We start from the raw sequence: 20422 nt of genomic DNA, 5'->3' as shown, positions 1-20422 counted from the left end.
TCCTACATCTCATTTAATATGGCCCAACAATATTGCAAATACAATGATCTAGTATTAAACAGCTCCAAGACTAAGCAAATCACTATAGGAACTAATAAAAACTATGTGTCCGAACTCCCTGACCTCCAAGAAGCAGAGGACATGAATTATTTAGGAATAACAATAAATAATAAGTGAGCTTGGACTAATCACATTGACAATTTATGCGTAAAGCTAAATTCATCTCTACATGCCTTACGACGAACCCATGCAACTAGCAATCTTGAATCCACTAAAATACCGTACTATGCGCTATTTGAAAGTCATCTTAGGTATGGAATAGCAGCATGGGGAAGCACAACAAAATTCAACCTTTCAAAAGTCCTCAAAATCCCAAAGAAATCAATATGTTTAATGGGCAACCTAGAACTTAGAAAAAGTTGTAGAGCTACATTTAAAGAATTGAAAATACTTACGGTAACATCCCTTTACATAATAGAAACAATATTGTATTCCCAAACAAGAGACATTCCTCGAAATGGTGATCTCCATGAGCATAATACAAGACATGGTCAAGACTTCCCACTACCTCTTCACAGAACAGCTTTATTTGAGAAAAAACCTACCTACGCTGGGAAGAAACTCTTTAATGCTCTGCCAGAAGAAATCAAGAATAATCAAGATAATCTCAAGAAAATGAAGATAGCAATGAAGAACTGGCTACTGCAGAGGCCATTTATACAATAGAGGCCATCTATACAATAGAGGAATTTATTCTACTCTTGGAGACAACTCAATCAAGATCACTAATACTCTTCATAATAAGACTTAACAGCTATGTATATCTTATTTTCATTGACGCTACTTGTAATCTTAAAGATTATCAATAAAGAATCTCTGATTTCTGAACATAAGGAATACACAGCAACACTCAACAAGACACTGATTTACAACAAAGAAAAGGATTAATAGGCAGAATGAGCGAATAACTTGGATGATGAAATGTAACCAATTTTATACTGATAATAAATGGACATGTTGATTAGATAATGGGCACTATCACTTTTTAGGGTGGGGGCGAACAACAACAGGTAACCAACTGCTTTTAATGAAAAACAGATATATCCCTCAACGTGGATAACATTCTCCATTTTAAAATAAGCTTTGTAAATTATACGTATAATTGCTTAATTTATATATTTTGTAATTCATGTAAAATTTTGAGTATGTTTCAATCAAGTCCGCATTTAGGTATTTATGTGTTTATGTCATTTTTTATATGTTCAATTGACGTAATGCACTTATATATTTATGGGAATCATTATTTATCTTGTTTATTTATTCTGATAGTTGTGAAAATGGGTGTTTTTCTGTGATTTCTTTTTGTTAAAATTTGGTTTTTTCAATTATTACATTGAGAAATGTACATTACACATAAGTATGTAAAATAATACTCAATCCAGTAACAATATGATATAAGATGGCCGAATACTTTAATCAATTTTTAATTTTAAAATCAATGTTTTCTCTGTATATTTCTGAAATGTTCATGCATTATTTCCTTGGGTTGTCTGTTATGTAAATTTAATATACCGAATTGTAATATGTAAAATTATGTGTTATTAAATGTAAACTATTTATTAATATGGTCTATATATATATAATGTTTTTTTTTGCTTATCAAGATATTGTATACAGTGTATTTGGAATTTAAATTGTGGATACGAATTTTCATATACACGTTTTTATTTTTAATTAATAGTTAGTTGTAGTATGTGTTTGTATTTTTTTTCTTAGATTTTCCTCTCAAATAGCTTCGGCTAGAGGGAATAAAAAAAGATACTTCATTGTAAACAAATAGTTATTCTTGAATAAAAAGGTTTTTAAAAAAATTTGTTTTATTGCTGAGACAATAATTACATTGTATGGCAAACGTCAATTAATAATGATATCCTAAAATTGTTGTCATTCATATTATATTACATACATACAATCTACAACACTATCTTACAATGTAACCCACTTCGAACAGCGGGTCAGTCTTCTAATTGGGCGGCCTCCCAGTTGAAAGCCAAAAACTCGCCTGTATTATAAAATACTTGAGACACCAAGAAGCATTTTAGGTGAGTCTTAAACGCCTTTGGTGTTGGAGCATCTTTGATTGAATTAGGCAGTCTGTTGAGGAATTGGATATCCGCTTGTGAGAGCAGGCGTTCATAAATCACCGTTCTGTGTCTACTAGTTCGGTAGTTTGCTCTGCTACGTGTCTCATACATGTGTATGTCTTGGCCTCTGGTTCAGGCACGTTTATTCATACAAAATAAAGTTGTTTACAATATGTAGAGACATGGTAGAGTCAACAGCTGCGATTTCTTGAAAACTTGCCTGCACAACTTTTTGAATTTGATTTTTGCGATGATTTGAATAACTTTTTTTAAGTTTGAAAGCTCTTTGGAACTGAGCGTTAGCACAAGCAATAATACGCCGTAATCAGTACCTGACTCTGGCAATATTTTGCTAAAGACCTCAGAACAAAGATGCCTGAGCAGATTTTGGTGCAAACATGATCAATGTGCTCATTCCATGTCAGTCCTGGATCAAAGTATATTCCAAGGAATTTCGAAGAGTTGACTTCGTCCAGTGTGGAGTCAGCCATCAAGATTGCAGATCCACACTGGTTGCACGCAGTGTGCAAAGAAAAATTTAAAACATTGGTTTTTGAAGAGTTTATTGTGAGGTTGAGGCTGTTGAAGTATTGGACACAGTAGTTGATATCAACAAAAGCCTGTTGTTCCAAAACTTCGCTTGATCTTGCATTGAAAAAGAGTCGTATAATCTGCAAACTGCACTGTTCTTCCAAACAGAAGCGATGATTCTATGTCATTGACATAAAGCAGGAAAAGCACAGGACTGAGGATAGACCCCTGGGGGACTCCATAGCTAAGACCTATTGGCTTGGATGATTTATTTGATATCTGGACCACTTGAGATCTGTGGCTTAGAAATGAGCTAAGCCATTTAAAAGGCACGCCTTGAATGCCGTGAGACTCAAGTTTGTCGAGCAGTATATTAGTGGTCAATGCAGTTGAATGCTTTGGTCAGATCCAGGAACACGGTCATTGTGTGGTTCCGACATTCAATCTCCTCTACAATCATATCAACAATACCAACGACTGTGTTGGTTGTCGATTTACCCATTCTGAACCCAAACTGTTCATTTGACAGCTGATTTTATTTGTCCAAAAAGTGAAGCATTCTTATAAGAAAAAGCTTTTCAAAAATTTTGCTGAATACTGGCAAAATTGAGAGAGGTCGGTAGTTATTTATAGAAGCGGGGTCTTTAAAATTGGGACAACTTTTGCAATAATTTTAAGGAGAGAGGGGAACACTCCCATTTGGAATGAATAATTTACTAATTAAGTTAAGGGTCTCACTAAATGCTTGCAGCATATTTTAATGAGCCTCAGGGACATCTGGGAGCTGCTGGAAACCTGAAGCAGATCTCAGTATCAGATGTGTATGTGTGGAGTGTCCGTACCCGTACAAGCGCTCTCACAGCTGTGCCAAAACAACAGAAGTTTTACTCTGGCATTATTTAAATATGTAGTGGGAATTGCTTTACATTGTTGCTAAATTTGTACTCTCCATGTTGTCTACTTACCACAACAAAGTGAAAATGTCGCTAAGACAAATTAATCTCTCTTCTAGTTAACTGCTTGCAAATACATTGCACTTAGGTTCATTAAGAGTCCAGAATTGTTTTAATTTTTAAGGTAAATTTTCAGTACAACAGAAAACATTAAGAAAAATATAATATCTATTTAGCCCTGTCGCAGGCTATTGGAACTTCTAATGAAAATAAATATCTATTGCTAGGATTCTTGACCTCGTTCATAGAATGGTTGTATACCTAGGCATTCTATCACAAGTAGTGATACGAGATAGGCCCAGGAAACAAGTTCCGTTTCAATTTATCGTCACTGCAGCGCTGCTATCGCAGTTCCACACATGCGCGGTAGATGCTCTGTGTCAAGGAGAAGAAACGTGTGCCATTGTGAGATCGCTGTTAGCCACGTATGCTTTGTTTACAATGTCGGTGTTGATTGAAAATCCCACCGCTTGTGAAATCAGATCTGTGATTCGTTTTCGGAACGCTAGGAAAGCGAAACCAATTGAAATTTATCACAAAATTTGCAAAGTTTACGGGACAAAATGTGATGCGTGATTCAATGGTGAGAAGATGGGTCCGACAGTTCAATGAAGGACGTAGTGAAGTGCACGATGAAGAACGAAGTTTTTTTATGATAATGCAAACAAGTACTATGCAATTTTATTATAAGATATAGTGAATAATACAGGGTTGTCCAAAAATATGTTACCACTTAAATGGTATTATATAATCATTAAGTTTTTGTTGTTGCAGATTAAATATGGCCACCCGACTTACTTTGGAAGAGAGAAGAAAGGTAGCAGCTTGGATGGAAGTATTCGGATCTCCCTCAGTTGTAAGAAACAAATTTCAACAATGGTTTCAGAAGGATCCTCCAAGTCGTTTAACTATCCGTCGAATTCATGAGAAATTTGAGCGCACAGGGGCTGTGACCAATGATTGTAAAGGGAACAGTGGACGTCCCAGAAGTATTCGAACGGAAGATAACATCATAAATGTTCAAGGCACAATTATTAATAGCCCAAAGAAGTCAAGTGCGAGAGTAGCAATGGAAACCGGAATCGCGCGGACTAGTGTTTTAAGAATTCTTCACTTAGACCTGGGAATGAAGCCGTACCACATTCAAATGGTACAGGCGCTTTCTGATGCTGATAAAATTGCTCGTGTACGAGCTGCAGAAGTGTTCTTAGAAATGACGAACATAGACCCTAATGTTGTGTTCTTTATGTCGGATGAAGCCACATTTCATGTCAGCGGCAATGTGAATAAGCACAATTGCGTCATTTGGGGTACATACAATCCCCATGATCGAAGAGAGCACACACGATCCTCTCCGAAAGTTAACGTATGGTGTGGCATTTCGAAGTTTGGAGTACTTGGTCCATATTTCTTTAATGCACAGACTGTAACGGGAGATTCTTACCTAAACATGTTGCAAAATTTTGTTGTAGACAATCTTCCCCTACGTATCCTAACATCTGGTTACTTTCAGCAAGATGGTGCACCACCGCATTATTCCTTAGCGGTTCGAAATTACCTGGATGATACATTTGGTAGACGCTGGATTGGAAGAGCTGGACCATTGGCGTGGCCAGCACGGTCACCAGACCTGACTCCATGGGATTTCTGGCTATGGGGAATGGTGAAAGAACGTGTGTATGCTACAAGACCTATTGACATTAATGACCTTAAAGAACGCATAACCACGGTTGTCCGCTCCATACCTAAGGAAATGTGTGAACGAGCTATAGTCAGTATGGTGAAAAGACTTCATAAATGCATTGAGAACGAAGGAATACAGGTGGAATGAGTACATTAACTTCATTTGGACTTGTAAAATAGTGTGTGTTATTATGTTAATAAAATAAAAGTGAAACCCATATAAGTGGTAACATATTTTTTGGACAACCCTGTATTAAACAACATAGTAAAGGATGGCTTTGTTCACTAGAATAACTAAATTCTTAAATATTACGACTTGTAACTCCACACAGTTTACGTAATTTTTTAATTAAATAATTATGTGATGTTATATAAAACTATTGTTGTGAATGCTATTTCTTTTCTTTTTTTTGTTACTTCAAGACTAGCTCTCTCAGGACTTATCTGCCTACCTCTGTTAGTTCAGTTACAGTAAATATATTTATTTTGTTTTACAATCTACACTCTCATATTCATTAACATGCAATTATTATAGAAAACCAATTCATCAAATCCTTCTGGCTCAGTGAATTGTTGGTACTTGTAAAATAGAAATAACTGTAACTATTATCTGTCATCTCAGAATAAGTCTTGCTGATTCATTTCAGTTTATTTTAATACCGTACTATAATTATATACAGAAATTGAAATAATAAATTTAAACTGAAGGTTGGAACATCGTGTAGTTACTTACCAGATAATCTCGATAGTATTTCACAGGATGAATGTTTCTGAAAAAAAAAATTGTAAATTCACCATGTATTTTTGTCAAATGAGAAAAACTAATTCTACCTTTGAACAAAGATATTTAGAAGTCCTGAGGCTGGTGGGTTAGCCTACTTTTGACATTGGTACAAGCAGACATTCAATAATTGACTGATTTTGTAAGTTTATTGCTGATACAAGAAACAATTTTTGTGTAAACATAACACTGAATTACAATGGAACCTGAACTGAATTAATTGGTACATTTGTATTCAAAATTGTGGAAAAGTTGAACTTTTCTCCCTGTATCTATATGAGAACTTAAAATAGTGTGGTTACTTTAAAAATTTCCTGATCAAAATGGAAAAAAACCCTTAAAAACATCAACTACCACCTTTTTACTACTGTGCCATGCCTTATGTATAACCAGTTCATTACTGAACTATCTTGTGATATTGAATGTCCTTTGAGCATCACAAGGCACAAAAAGAAGAAAACTCCCACTATAAATTACCACAATACTTAAAACAACAATACTTGAGAGCACAAAATGTGTACCTAGCCAGTGGTAGTGAGGAACATAAAAAAAGGGCACCAACCTTAAAAAAAGACTATGACTTGCACCTCATAAGAGCTAGACAGCAAATAAACAAAAATAGCAGAGTCCAGCGACAAGTCAAAAAAAAAGAATCAATGTTGAATTGTAATTAACTTGGGCTGCACTAATGGCCAGGGGAATTTATGATCAGTACTTTCCCGTGATCAGATCAAGTTGAATGATTTGACACAAGAAAGTACCTATTACAAAGCCCCCTGGCCAACAGTGCAGGATTCAGTGGTGCCTTCGCACCATCCCACACAACTGGTGGAAAAATGAAAACAAATACATTATATTTCCAAATACATGAAGTATTGAAATAATACCAGTCAGTAAGGGCATTCTTCAATCTTCCTCTGGAGAGACGTCTTATTTCCTCTAGCAATAGGTTATGCAGCTTCATGCCAATGTAAGAGGGTTTCTTCTCATATTGGGATATGTGGTGAGCTGGGAGATGGTATATTGTGTTATATCAGGTGTTGTAGTCGTAAAGATCTCTAACTTGTGTCAAAAATGATCCAATAGCATACATCAGAACTTCTTTTATGTGGAGGTTTATTTCAGTGATGATCTTCAGACTTAAAAATGCTTTTCTACAACTTTCCCTGAAGCCTAGTTCAGATAAGGCTCTTATAGTCCTCTTTACCAACACCAATACTCTCTGGAGATTACTTGCTGAGGTTCCTTCCCACCACTAGTCCATATTGTTGTCTCCTTGAAGCCTGTGATCAAAGGATAAAAAAATTATTCAGCAGATCTATGGGGCTAGTAAGGTAGTCGTATCCCAATCTGAAAGCAACAAATCTCAGGAAAAGTCTCTGAATCTTCTCAAGCCAATCGCTGTGGTCAGACTGGATGGGACACCCAACCACACTATTGCACTCCATGATGCTACTAACAAGAGAAATGTAGAGGATCTTCATAGCTTCAACACTTATACCATGCTTGGCAGCACGGAAAATTAACACCAGTTCTCTTGATACTCTGATGACACAATTTCCATCACATCATTGTTCAATTTTCCGCATGCTGAGTCGAAGACACAGGCAATTCTCTAAGCTATTTATGACACAAAATTATTGATATCATCTGCGAATAGCAAGATCTCCATGGAATCAACAATATAATTCAGGAAGATGTTGAACAAAATTTGGTCCATGTGTGAACCCTGGGGCACCCCAGATTTTACATTAAAAGGAATAGATACAGTATTGGCAAACAACTACTATCTCCCTGTCAAAATGTATGAAGAGGACCATTTGAGGAGGCATATCTGTTAATGCCATAATATTGCAATTTTTCAAGAACAAGGTTATTGTTAATTCTGTCAAAGGCCTTAGTGAAATTTATATAGAGACACTTTCAACTTGTTAGTTATTTGCAAAACCTGAAGATATATAGCTTTCATTGAGTTCGAGGTTTGTAGTAATGGACCTTCCAGGAGAAACCCATGTTGTTCCTAAGTAAAAACCCTGGTAAATCTTAAGATCAGCGACTACCGCTCCAATCGCCGTAATTTTTTGCATATTAACACAGGTTAACGTAATTTCACCGAAAACAATAGTACCGATTATCGCTAACATATAAAAACCAGTTTTTCGGCAGTAAAATGTTGGCAATACAAAATACATAAATAACAAGATTTTCGACTATCAAACTAAAAACAATGGCCGACCATGGTCGTTTTGATGAGTTGAAAGTAGTCACGTGACAAACAGGAAAGTTTCCGATTGGCCAGGCGGGTCACGTGACCTATAGGACGGCTTCGCTTGACCGCCAGACGTAAACAAACAAACCCACATGGACAAGGAATAATTAATTATTGAATTTATTGACATGGCGTGCGATGGTTCTTGTCACACGCTAAAAAGACCCTAGCTTGCCTATTCAAAACTCAGATCACGCGATGCTTGCCCGCTGTGCAGCGCTTTGCGCTGCTTGCTCTTTTAGAAAAAAATTAACTCGAGCTTGCAAAGTCCAAGCCCAGATCACACCATGACTGCTTACACACACAAAACTCAGACAGAACTAACGCAGGTTTCATTACAGGCAAAAGATAAGCGGCGCGCGTTTATCGCTGATAAGATATGACGAGTTTACACTAGAAGTAGTACCTGGACTACTGCCCTACGAACTAATAAGACCAAAAAAACGAATAATGCACTGTCAATCAGGTTTTTTTAATTTTATTTTTTTCAAATTTTTTTTGGGGGAGGAGTAAACGGCTAAGGCGATAATCGGGACTATTTTTTTTTTTCGGTGAAATTATGTTAACCCTTTTGATCCCGGGAGTTTTCGCATGGGCGTCTGCCCACGTCCTGGCGTCTGGCGCTCGGGTATCTGCCCCAGTCCCGGCCAAGATTTATTGAAAATGTAGTGCTTCAGCAAAAGTTACACAAACTTTTTATTAATCAATGGATTTTATTGATTCTTTTTTTAATATACTTCTCTAAGACTCTACTACAACATAAGCCCACCTAGAATTATAATAAAAATGCACACACAATTTTTTGAAAAAAATGATACTTACCAAAAAATGTTTTTTTCAAAATTTTCTGTTTCCATTTGATATAGAAGGCATAAAATGAAATTTCTGCTCAAAAATGACAGCATTATGTCCTTGTACATATAAACATGAGTTGTATTCTAAATTTTGACTTAGTTATATTCACAAATAACTGAGATACAGGTTTACAACTAAATAATGCAGCTTCAGCTTCAGCATTGAGCAGTGGAGTTCAGCTTCAGCATTGCCTTCCCAGAAGAAACATCCAAAGTTAGGACAAGGAAATATTGTGGCAGGATAAAACTTGACGAGGATCTTAAGAACCTCCGTGATAGAATGTTATTCCTCTACTCATTGTCTAGGGATTTAGACTCAACTCATCCCCTCAAGAGATCTTTCATTGATCTTAGAAAGGAATTTAGAAGACGTGTCCACTCTGCCAAGGCTGCTGCAATTACTAGCCTTTTACAAAAAGCCACCAACAAACAAAAAGCATCTTGGAATATTGTTAATGACATGATTCCTGGAAAAAGAGTAAAGGCTTTCAAAGAACTTTTTGTTAAAGACGAGCAGGGTAAACTGTTGAGGGACCCAGTGGCTGTGTCAGACAGACTCAACACGTTCTTCGTTGAGGTGGGCAAAAGAGTTAAAAGTCATGCTGACTCATCTGGGTCTATGTCTTATCGTTATTCCCCAGCTGAAAGAGTGTGTTCGTCGATGGTCCTTTTTCCTGCAAATCAAGGAGAAGTCCTTAAAATAATCAAATCGCTGAAGCCTGGTAGCTCTGCGGGATTTGATGGAATATCATCTAATCTCTTGAAGAATTGTGCTGATCTTCTTGTTGGGCCACTGACATATTTGATTAATTGCTCTTTTGAGGAGGGAATATTCCCTACAGCTCTTAAATTATCTATTGTAAAACCCCTCTATAAAAAGAATGGCAGTGATCATGACATAAATAATTTTCGTCCTATAGCTATTTTATCCACGTTTTCAAAGGTATTCGAGAAGCTCTTTCTTGCAAGGTTATCTTCTTTTCTGATTTCAAACAATATTCTTTATGCACATCAGTATGGCTTTAGAGAGGGTCTGTCTACAACAAACGCAATGTTTAGTCTTATATCAGACGTAACAAAGGCTCTAGATAACAAGGAACATGTGCATGGGCTCTTTTTAGACCTATCTAAAGCCTTCGATGTGGTAGATCATACTTTGCTTTTGAGGAAACTGGAGTATCTTGGGCTGAGAGGCAATGTGTTTGAATGGATACATTCTTATGTGACTGGTCGAAAACAGATGGTTGAGATTCCCTATATGGATGCTGACGGACTGCTAAAAAAAAAAACTTTCTCAAGAACTAATTGTCAGAACCGGGGTGCCCCAGGGATCGGTCCTTGGTCCTGTATTTTTTCTCCTCTTTGTAAATGACATAGCCGGGTGTATTTCGGACTCTCACTTGTACTTATTTGCTGATGACACATCCCTCGTAGTCTCCAGTAAGAGTAAACCACAGCTGGAGAATCAAATTTTCATAGACAGGAGCTCATTATTTCAGTGGCTGGAGGAAAACTCTTTATGTATTAATACAGCAAAGACCAAGCTAGTTGATTTTGCAATCAGAAACCAGTTGGATAATGAATGTTTGAATATTATCATAGGGGATACCGAGTTTAGTCCGTCAGCCACTGTTAATTATCTTGGTGTTGTTTTTGACCGTAATCTGAACTTCTCAAACCATATTGAGAAAGTTACAGGTAAGCTAAGTAGTAGTATTTTTTTATTGTCTCGACTTGCCTGTTTCAAAAGTGCTGACATCCTCTTGTTGGCTTATCATGGTTGTTTTTACCCTTATTTATCTTATGCAGTACCAATTTGGGGCCATGAAAGCACCAAGACGCAGTATGTTTTCAGGTTGCAGAAGAGAGCTGTTCGGATAGTTTTTCACTTGGCCGGAAATCAGTCATGCAGATCGCTATTTCGAGAGAAAGGCATACTCACTTTTCCATCAATATACATCCTCAACAGCCTGACATTTCTAATCAAGAATTTTGGTTTATTTACTTCTCATAATACACATACTCATAGATACCAACTCCGTCACAACAACAACATAACCCTACCTCGCCATAGCACCACTTTTTTCAGAAATAAAACATATTCCTCCTGCATATCATTGTTTAATTCTCTACCACAGTATCTAAAGAATGTTAAGGAGCCCAACAAATTTAAAAGCCAACTGAAAGAATTTTTAATTCAAAAGGAATATTACAGTGTCCAGGATTACTTACTTGAGAAGAAAGACTAGTTTTAGTATGTTATGTTTTGGTTCTGTATGTAATGTTAAATTTAGTAATTTAGATAATTTTACTTTAATTTGACCTCTGCCTGTGCAATCCTTGTATTGTTTGTGGCAATAAATGATTTGACTTTGACTTTGCACATTTAGTTCCACAGGCACAACATTACGAAAAACACATGAAAAATGTATGTACAGATAAAATTAAGTATTGTCACTTGCTAAGTTACAAATTATAACAAAAGAACATGAATAGTTATATTTTAGCTTTCATCAATTGCTTTTATGATGATTTTATTGTTACAAAAAATGTTTTTCTGGTGTGTTCACTAACACTTGTGCAGTGGAAAACACTTTGTGTGTAGTCCTTTTTTACATTTTTTACAAATGTAGCTCGATTTCTTCCTCTTGCCACCCAGTCTGGTGCTGGCTGCACTGCAAACACAGCAATTTCTTTCCTTTTTATTAGGAAGTTTTTCAAAAAACGGGGTAGTATTCCAGCATCGCCTCCACCTTGATTTTCATCATCACTGACATCGGTGTCTGGAATCGGGTGTCTCTGTTCTTTGAAATCAAACCATTCAGCAGATAAACTGTCAACTAGAGTCACTAAAAATTTTAGTCTAGTCATAGGATTGGTGGTATTTTGTTTATACAAAATATATGAATTCAAAATCATCCTGGATAACAAATTGAAAGTTAATCTTTTCCAAAATTTGGCCGACCTGCGATCACCCATGTATTGGTGTAACATTTGGTCATGGCCATCCACACCGCCCATAAAGTTATTGTACTCTCTTATTATTTTAGGTTTAGTAGTAATGTATATTTTATTTCCTCGTTTTTTTTTTTATTTTTGTTGTTCTCCAGCTTTATACACAGTTGATAACAACATTACAGGTTTTTTTTGTGTTTTCCTTTGTCTAAAACCAAGTAACAGCATTGAATTTTTCCTTTTGTATTTTCTTTCCCCAATTGTGTAATTTGTTTTTATTTCTTGAGGCACACCCTTCCTATTCATTCTAATTGTTCCAGTCAAATGGGTACACTTAGTGTACAAAACTTTGGCCAATCTAACAGAAGTAAAAAAATTATCAACAAATATATGAAAACCTTTGTATAAACATCCGGCTACATCAAGAAGTTTCATAACTACATTGTAGGCCAGGCCTGTTTCCCTTACATGTTGTCTATCGGTATTTTTTGCTCCTTTATAGACAAAAAAATGCACACAGTAGTGGGTTACTGCATCACACAGTACCCACAACTTGATTCCAAATCTATGGTGCTTTTTAGGGAGATACTGCATCAAGGGGTTTTGGCATTTAGTCGGTATAATACTTTCATCAATAGAAAGGCACATATTGGGACTATAATGGTGCTTAGATATCCTATTCATATGATCTATTAGGGGTTGCACACGGGCACAAGGGTCATAATTTGGCTCCTTAGGTTTAGGAAGGTTCCGTGTATCAACCATATGGAAATATGCCAAAATTTCTTGAAATCTATTCCTACTCATCATTCTCCCGAACCAACTACAATTCTGACTGTTAGATTTCCACCAGTAACTTGCATAGGTAGGTTTGTGATTTAGACCCATATTTATTAGGATACAAATAAAAGCCTGAATTTCTGCAGTTAACTTTGACCCATGTTCTCAAACTATTATTCGGTCCCAAATTAGAATTGTACTTTCTGACAACTTCTTCAGCGTACATATTTGTATATTTTACAAACATTTCCATCAATGTAACTGTGAAAAACAGCCTAAAGTAAGCAATTGATGGTGTATTCATGGGAGGACAATGTTTCAAGCCGGGCAATTCTAAAAATGAAAATGAATGACTATAACCTGGATCATGTTCTGCAGTAACATCAATCCATCCTTCATTATTTTCTCCACTGGAATCATCAGTTGAATTACCATTAGTATGTCTAGGCCTAGGCCTAGAAGGTTGTCTAGGTTGCTGATGTATAGTAGTAAGCCTACTCCTTACATTTTCACCATCAATACTACTGTCAGATTCACTTTCCGATAAAATCCTAGGCCTACTTACAATTGGAAGAATGTTTGATGATGGTCCTGGTTGATCTGGATCATATGTGGGATCATTATCCGTGTCATCCACTTCAGAGGAACTACTGTCAACTTCACTGCCAAAATTATTCAAGAAACTCTCATCACTAGAAAAGTTTTCTTCTTCATTTATCACTCGACTAATCGTATTGTCACTAAGAGGTGAATTTGCCCGTTTCATTGTAAATAACTACAAAGAATCATAAACTCATTGTAAATAACGTAACCAATAAACTTCCAAACAATAAGGTTAACTACAGCTCATAACAAACAGACGATACACTCACGACTGACGACAATGAGAGCAGACAGCACATGGCACCGAGCAGCCACAGCCTTCTAGTTTGAACGAAAACATCGTTGCCAAATTGAACTAAAAGTTCCTTTACATACTATAACTTTGTAAAGGTGTTCATTACAAATGGTTTAACATAAGAAGTATTCAACCGATTATATTGCATTAAAAAAAACATTTTTGTGAACGTCCGGAAAATCGGACGTTGGGATCGAACGTGATTTTTTAAAACGTCCGAAAATTCGGACGTTGGGATCGAACACGATCTTACAACACATCCGAAAAATCGGACGCTGGGATCAAAAGGGTTAACCTGTGTTAGAATGCAAAAAATTACGGCGATCGGAGCGGTAGTCGCTGATCTTAAGATTTACCAGAACCCTATTGAAGGAGAAGGATTACTAAATCTGTAAGTTATGGATGTTTCTGTACAGCGAAAACGTACCAGCTAATTGTGATTAAACTTTGCATACACAGTTTAGACGCAGTCTTCTTTGTTACAACCCACATTCTTAGGCCGCTCCTATCATACCTCTAATATGTATGAGCCAATTTTGATTAAACTTTGCATACATATTCTAGAGGGTAGGGTCCAATAAGCGGACCCGGTTTTTTATATCGAAATTGGCAAACGATATTACTTAATCATAACCATCGATGTAATCAATCGATACTGATGAATTATTTTTAACAACTTAAATAATCTATATGAACAGCTGTAAACACTTTCAAATAATACAATTAAGGTAATATTTTAAATTTCACGTAACATTGTGTATTAAAATGGCCGTCAATCTTAGGAAGCTTCACGAAATTGCTTTAAAAGACGATAAAATATGTTTTTTATGGCTTCAGGATGTTGGGTTAGTACCTAAGAATCCATTATGTGATATTTGTGGAAAGGTAACAAATGTAACTGTCAGAGGAGCTAACATGGTCGTCTTCAGATGCAAAAAAAGAAGGTAATGGTGGACACAACTTTAGTAAAAACGTTTTCGTTCTGTTTCATTTAGTTAAAGTTATGAGTTTCCCTGATTTTGGTTATGTTCATTTATTATTTGTTATCATTAAATTCACATTTTAATTTAAAGATATGATTGTTATTACTTTTATATCGATTGATAGTCTATGATTCGATATGCGAATATTAGGTATCGATGATTATATTCTTCGATATAAAAAACCGGGTCCGCTTATTGGACCGTACCCATTCTAGACATTGTCTACTAGATAATATTTAACAGTCTTCACACTTACGCCCTTATTCTTAGTAAAGGGGTTTTACAGGTCAACTACTGAAATTGTTGCTTATGGATGGTGGCCTAGAAATAAGGGTTGTAATACAGTAGGGTACGGTCCAATAAGCGGACCCGGTTTTTTATATCGAAGAATATAATCATCGATACCTAATATTCGCATATCGAATCATAGACTATCAATCGATATAAAAGTAATAACAATCATATGTTTAAATTAAAATGTGAATTTAATGATAACAAATAATAAATGAACATAACCAAAATCAGGGAAACTCATAACTTTAACTAAATGAAACAGAACGAAAACGTTTTTACTAAAGTTGTGTCCACCATTACCTTCTTTTTTTGCATCTGAAGACGACCATGTTAGCTCCTCTGACAGTTACATTTGTTGCCTTTCCACAAATATCACATAATGGATTCTTAGGTACTAACCCAACATCCTGAAGCCATAAAAAACATATTTTATCGTCTTTTAAAGCAATTTCGTGAAGCTTCCTAAGATTGACGGCCATTTTAATACACAATGTTACGTGAAATTTAAAATATTACCTTAATTGTATTATTTGAAAGTGTTTACAGCTGTTCATATAGATTATTTAAGTTGTTAAAAATAATTCATCAGTATCGACTGATTATATCGATGGTTATGATTAAGTAATATCGTTTGCCAATTTCGATATAAAAAACCGGGTCCGCTTATTGGACCCTACCCATACAGTATTGTAGACTATGTCTAGACTGTGTATGTAAAGCTTAATTAAACGCGGCTCTTACATTTGTGCTGTCGGGGGCCCAACCTATTAGGTATTTGTTCTGTAAAATCGATATAGCTCTGAATATAGTCTAGAATATTAATGCGAAGTTTATCAAAATCGGCTTGTACATTTTTAAGGTGGGCTACGGAACCATCCATAACTTACAATTTCAATTCTTGGTCTTTAGAATCTATAGTTCAAAAAATTGATTCTGCCTAAGAGTAAGTACTATTATGATATAATACACTATGTCTAGAATGTGTATGCAAAGTTTTCTAAAATTAAGTACATATGTTTGAAAGTACAGAACATCCATAGGATTTTTTAGAAGTTGGATAGTCACTGAAAACAGCTGCTGTGAATGCAGTAATTATAATATAAACTAGACTTTGTCTATATAAAATATATTTTGGAATTCCATTTACTTAGAATCTAAAGAATTCGTTTTTATCTTCAATTTATAAGGGATTAGTTCAGAAAATAGGTTAGGATTAGTTTCTTCTTAGAATTCCTTCTTTCTATTGACAGTTTCACACTGCTATTTAATTAATCAGTACAGTATATTTTAAAAGTGAATAAAATGTGAACATCATTAATCTACGTTATTATACAGTTTAATTCTATCATATATATACAACGTTAGGCTACCAAACCATTGAGGTTATATTGCATGTAGTTTAGAGGTTAATATTATATTTCATAAATACAAATATTTAGAGTACTATATATATCTAGCCATCATTATAACAGTATTCTATCATACAATCAATCAAAGATGTTACTAGTTAACTATACTAATACCAGTAATAATATTATTCAAAACAATACTAACTTGTAAATATCCGCCATGGGGTTTCTTTTGGTTGTTAATATACAAATTCAAACGTGTTGTGTTCAGGTGTCTGCAGTGGCACTTGACAGCAGTAAGCCAGTAAGTATATAAATATATGGCCGCTTTATACTGCAAACCGACCAAACTTAAAATAATTACCCGTAATTGCCAACACGCAAAAAAGTGTTTATCGAATTAAACAATATTTAGAATTCACTATTCAATTTATCTTCAACAGTAGTTATTTTTAACAAAGATAACAAAATTGAGAATAAAATGCAGATAATAACAATAACAATAAGTATAGCAAGAATAAAAATTATGTAACAATAACTCTGGGCTTAGATAAAAAACATTAACAATGAAGACAATAACAATTGTACAAAGATAACAAATATGAGAACTGTGTGCTCTCCCCCCCCCCCCGCCGATCACTCGCTCAACAAGTCTTAAGTGGCCAAAAATTCTTGGGATAGAGCTGGACGGAACCACACTATATGTCTTCTACCCTGGAGGTAACTACAAAACTGCTGCAGCATGAGACGAGCGACTCCATATGCCTGAAGCTTACAGACTAGAACATGATGATGGTGTACTTGATTAAACGCCATTGAAAAAACTATTTATAGAGCGTCCAACTGCAATCCTTCCATAAACGTTTCCATAATATGAGACTGGAAGACGACCAGATTTGTTTTATGACACCTGTTATAAAACGATTTTGATTATTGCAAATGGGATTGCAGGCCTTGAAATTGATTTGGTTAAAAACCAGGTTTTCAAAGAATTTTGCCAAGACAGATAAAATGCCAATAAGCCTATAGTTCCGCATGTCTCTCGTGGAACTTTCTTTGTGAATGGGGACATATGGCTGATTTTCAAAATGTTAGGAAACACGTCTTCAGATAAAGATCTTTTGAACAGATACGTAAACGGCGTAACAAGGAGGTCGGCACAATATTTGATGACAGCGGGTGTGATGCACTCTGGTCCGAGGCCTTGCTTATAAATCAAGAGTAATTTGATACACCTGACTTTTATACACCTCATCTGGTTCGAGTGACAAGTAGACCGTCACAACATTATTATTGTATGGTAAATAAGATAAGAGCTTACATTTCTCAATTCTATGTGTATTCAAATTCTTTCAAAATATTTTACCTATTAGGAACTGACAACAGCATTATGCAATAACATAACACACCACAGGACTTCCTTTTGGTTCCATTGCAGTACTGCTGATTGTAATATGGAAAATAACTTCCTCTTATTTATATTATTTTATTTCAATTGACATTGATATACTTCACATAAATATATCATATAATAAATATTATATTATACATCTGGTGTAGACTAAAGAGGTATGAGCAATGCTGGAAAAGCTTAACAATAATTATAACAAACAACTTGGATAAACTCTTAACAAAAGTCAGTTTTAATTATGTGACACCATTATAGACAGAAAGAAGCACGTGTGTCCAAACCAAAATAGATTATGTGTGATACCTAAAACACCAGAAACCCTACACAGGTAAGGCGAAATAGAGGCGTGGAAGATACCGCATTGTATTTGGTAAGTCACTCGGTAACAAGTCATTTTACGTCATCTGAAGATGCGCCTTTTTGCCACATACATCGTTTCTTTGTGCTTCGTGGCAAACAGTCCTGTGAAACAACGAGAAGAAAGAGTTTTGTAAACAATCAATTGAAATATGTAAGCGTAATTTAATTTAATATTTACAAGTTGAAGAAGACAAGGCACATTTGAAGGAGATGTAGGCTCTTAACCTTCAGGCAGATTCTTCACGAGACAAATCTTCGACTGGAACTTGATTATACAGGAAACCAATCTTAGCACCCAATGGAGAGTCATACCTTTTAGTGTACATAAGGACAGTCAAAGGACATGCCCAAGATTTGGACATATTGCACTGTTACGCCTCCATGGTAGCTATGTTTCTTAAGTATTTTTTAATAGGAATAATGAAACCAAGTATTATATTCAAAACTCTACAGACACTATGAGTGTAAAATTCAAAATCCAATGAGGATGTCAGCAAGATGTCTAGTTAATTGTGTCATCAAGAATATTATAGTTAGGGTGATTTGCATTGATTGAACTTTACTTGACATTTCTTAGTGTTGTTTTATTCTAATTTTAAAAAAACTAGGCTTTCGAACTATAAAACTATTTTGAACTTCTAAACAATCTTCTTCTTTACAAACAGCGGAGGAAACTTAAACAACAAATTCCGTTATTAAGAGATCATGATTGCACATAACACACTGGAGATTATTTATATGAAGGGAGAAAAGATAATGTCCTATAAGAGAATTTCTTCAACTCCTAGTGAAGAAATAAACTGTGAAGAAAGACGAATCGAACTGACCGATAAGAGGCGCATTGGAATGGTTATACTTGCAAACTATGTATTAATTTGTTAACATATCTCTGTAAGAAAGTTTTCTGCAAAGGTTAAGCATGGCATACTGAGTTAAATGATTTTGATAAACTCAAAACTGTTTTAAAAATATATTAGACTGAACAGTAGATAACCCAGTTGTGAACATGATGTTGTGAACAAATCAGATTACAATTTTCGTTTTATGGAATTAAGGAAAAGAGCTTTATTGCTAATTGTGATATTGAATCAACAGTTTTCATGAATGCCATTGTCGACATTTGTTGATGATTACTATGAGTTTTCAAGTAAATAATCTAAAAGTTCTGTCTTTAGTACGAAGATACGGTACACAAATTTAATTTTCTTGCAGCACTAATGAGTTATTGGCATAGTGAAGCAAAGTATTTATACATTTTGAACAATCTGTACTGTAAAATACATCTTATACATTACATAATTGTGATTTTAAGCCAAACAGCAATCTGCAGTTTAGACAAATACGTTAAGTAACGGTTGTGATGTATTTTTATTATAAGCAATTGCATGTAAAAATAAGCTGACGTTTGGCCGGAGGCGTCGGTCCTCGTAGGGTTAAACTTGTTTTTCAAATTAAAAGATCAAAGTTGTTTGACTTACAAATGTAAAAACATCAATATTAATTATTAAATATCAAATAACGGTTTATTATACTTGTAATCATAAAACAGAAAACCTTTAATATGTGTAATTGTGCTAGCAAGTTCATCTGGTAACAGTTCTGCACTGTACATGGCAAAGGGAAAGGGAATTGATTTAGAATGTTGTAATATTAATTGAACAGAAATTCGTTACTCGCTTACGTATCACAGGGCCAAGCTTTGCATGTTTTTTTAAACACACCATGTGTGCGTAAACACATGCATATGTATTTTTTTTATTCAGAACAATCAATTACAACAGTGTTTGCAGCATTAAAAGTCCTAATTGGCAAATTATAATATAAACATAATATACGACTCTTCATATATCCAACTATAACAAACTAACATCAGGGATCTGCTTATTTTATTTAGTATTAACACCTGTCATAGTCGTACATTCTTTTAAATGTAAGATAATAATCTTGTACCAATGTTAATTTGTTATATAAGTTTATTAATTTATTCGAAACACCACTAGCGACGCATGTATATACATAGACTTGTTTTACATTTACATGGATTTCTTATTTTGTGCTAATGCATAAAGTTGTTTTATTGATATGATAGTAAAATTTTCCCTTGATACAGCTTAAAAACAAGTTAATGTTAATTTAATTTTGAGCATTCTATCACATCGTTCATAAAAGAAATAAAT

At 35.0% G+C, this 20422-nt stretch overlaps 1 protein-coding gene across 1 annotated transcript in view; it reads right to left on the bottom strand.

Annotated features, from left to right (window-relative positions):
* LOC124357915 (exosome complex component RRP43-like) overlaps positions 1 to 16809 on the bottom strand; it is a 42147-nt gene extending 25338 nt beyond the window's left edge. Inside the window, exons 1-2 of the mRNA XM_046810031.1 lie at positions 16680 to 16809; positions 6045 to 6081 (exon numbers count right to left, since the gene is read on the bottom strand). Of these exons, the coding sequence (XP_046665987.1) occupies positions 6045 to 6081; positions 16680 to 16696 (54 nt within the window). The 5' untranslated portion in view covers positions 16697 to 16809. The remainder of the gene's footprint in view (positions 1 to 6044; positions 6082 to 16679) is intronic.
* Positions 16810 to 20422: the final 3613 nt, after the last annotated feature.

The sequence above is a fragment of the Homalodisca vitripennis genome, chromosome 3 (assembly GCF_021130785.1).
Source record: "Homalodisca vitripennis isolate AUS2020 chromosome 3, UT_GWSS_2.1, whole genome shotgun sequence".
NCBI lineage: Eukaryota > Metazoa > Arthropoda > Insecta > Hemiptera > Cicadellidae > Homalodisca > Homalodisca vitripennis.
Note: the sequence above shows the minus strand (reverse complement) of the source record. Positions and strands in the feature narration are given on the sequence as shown.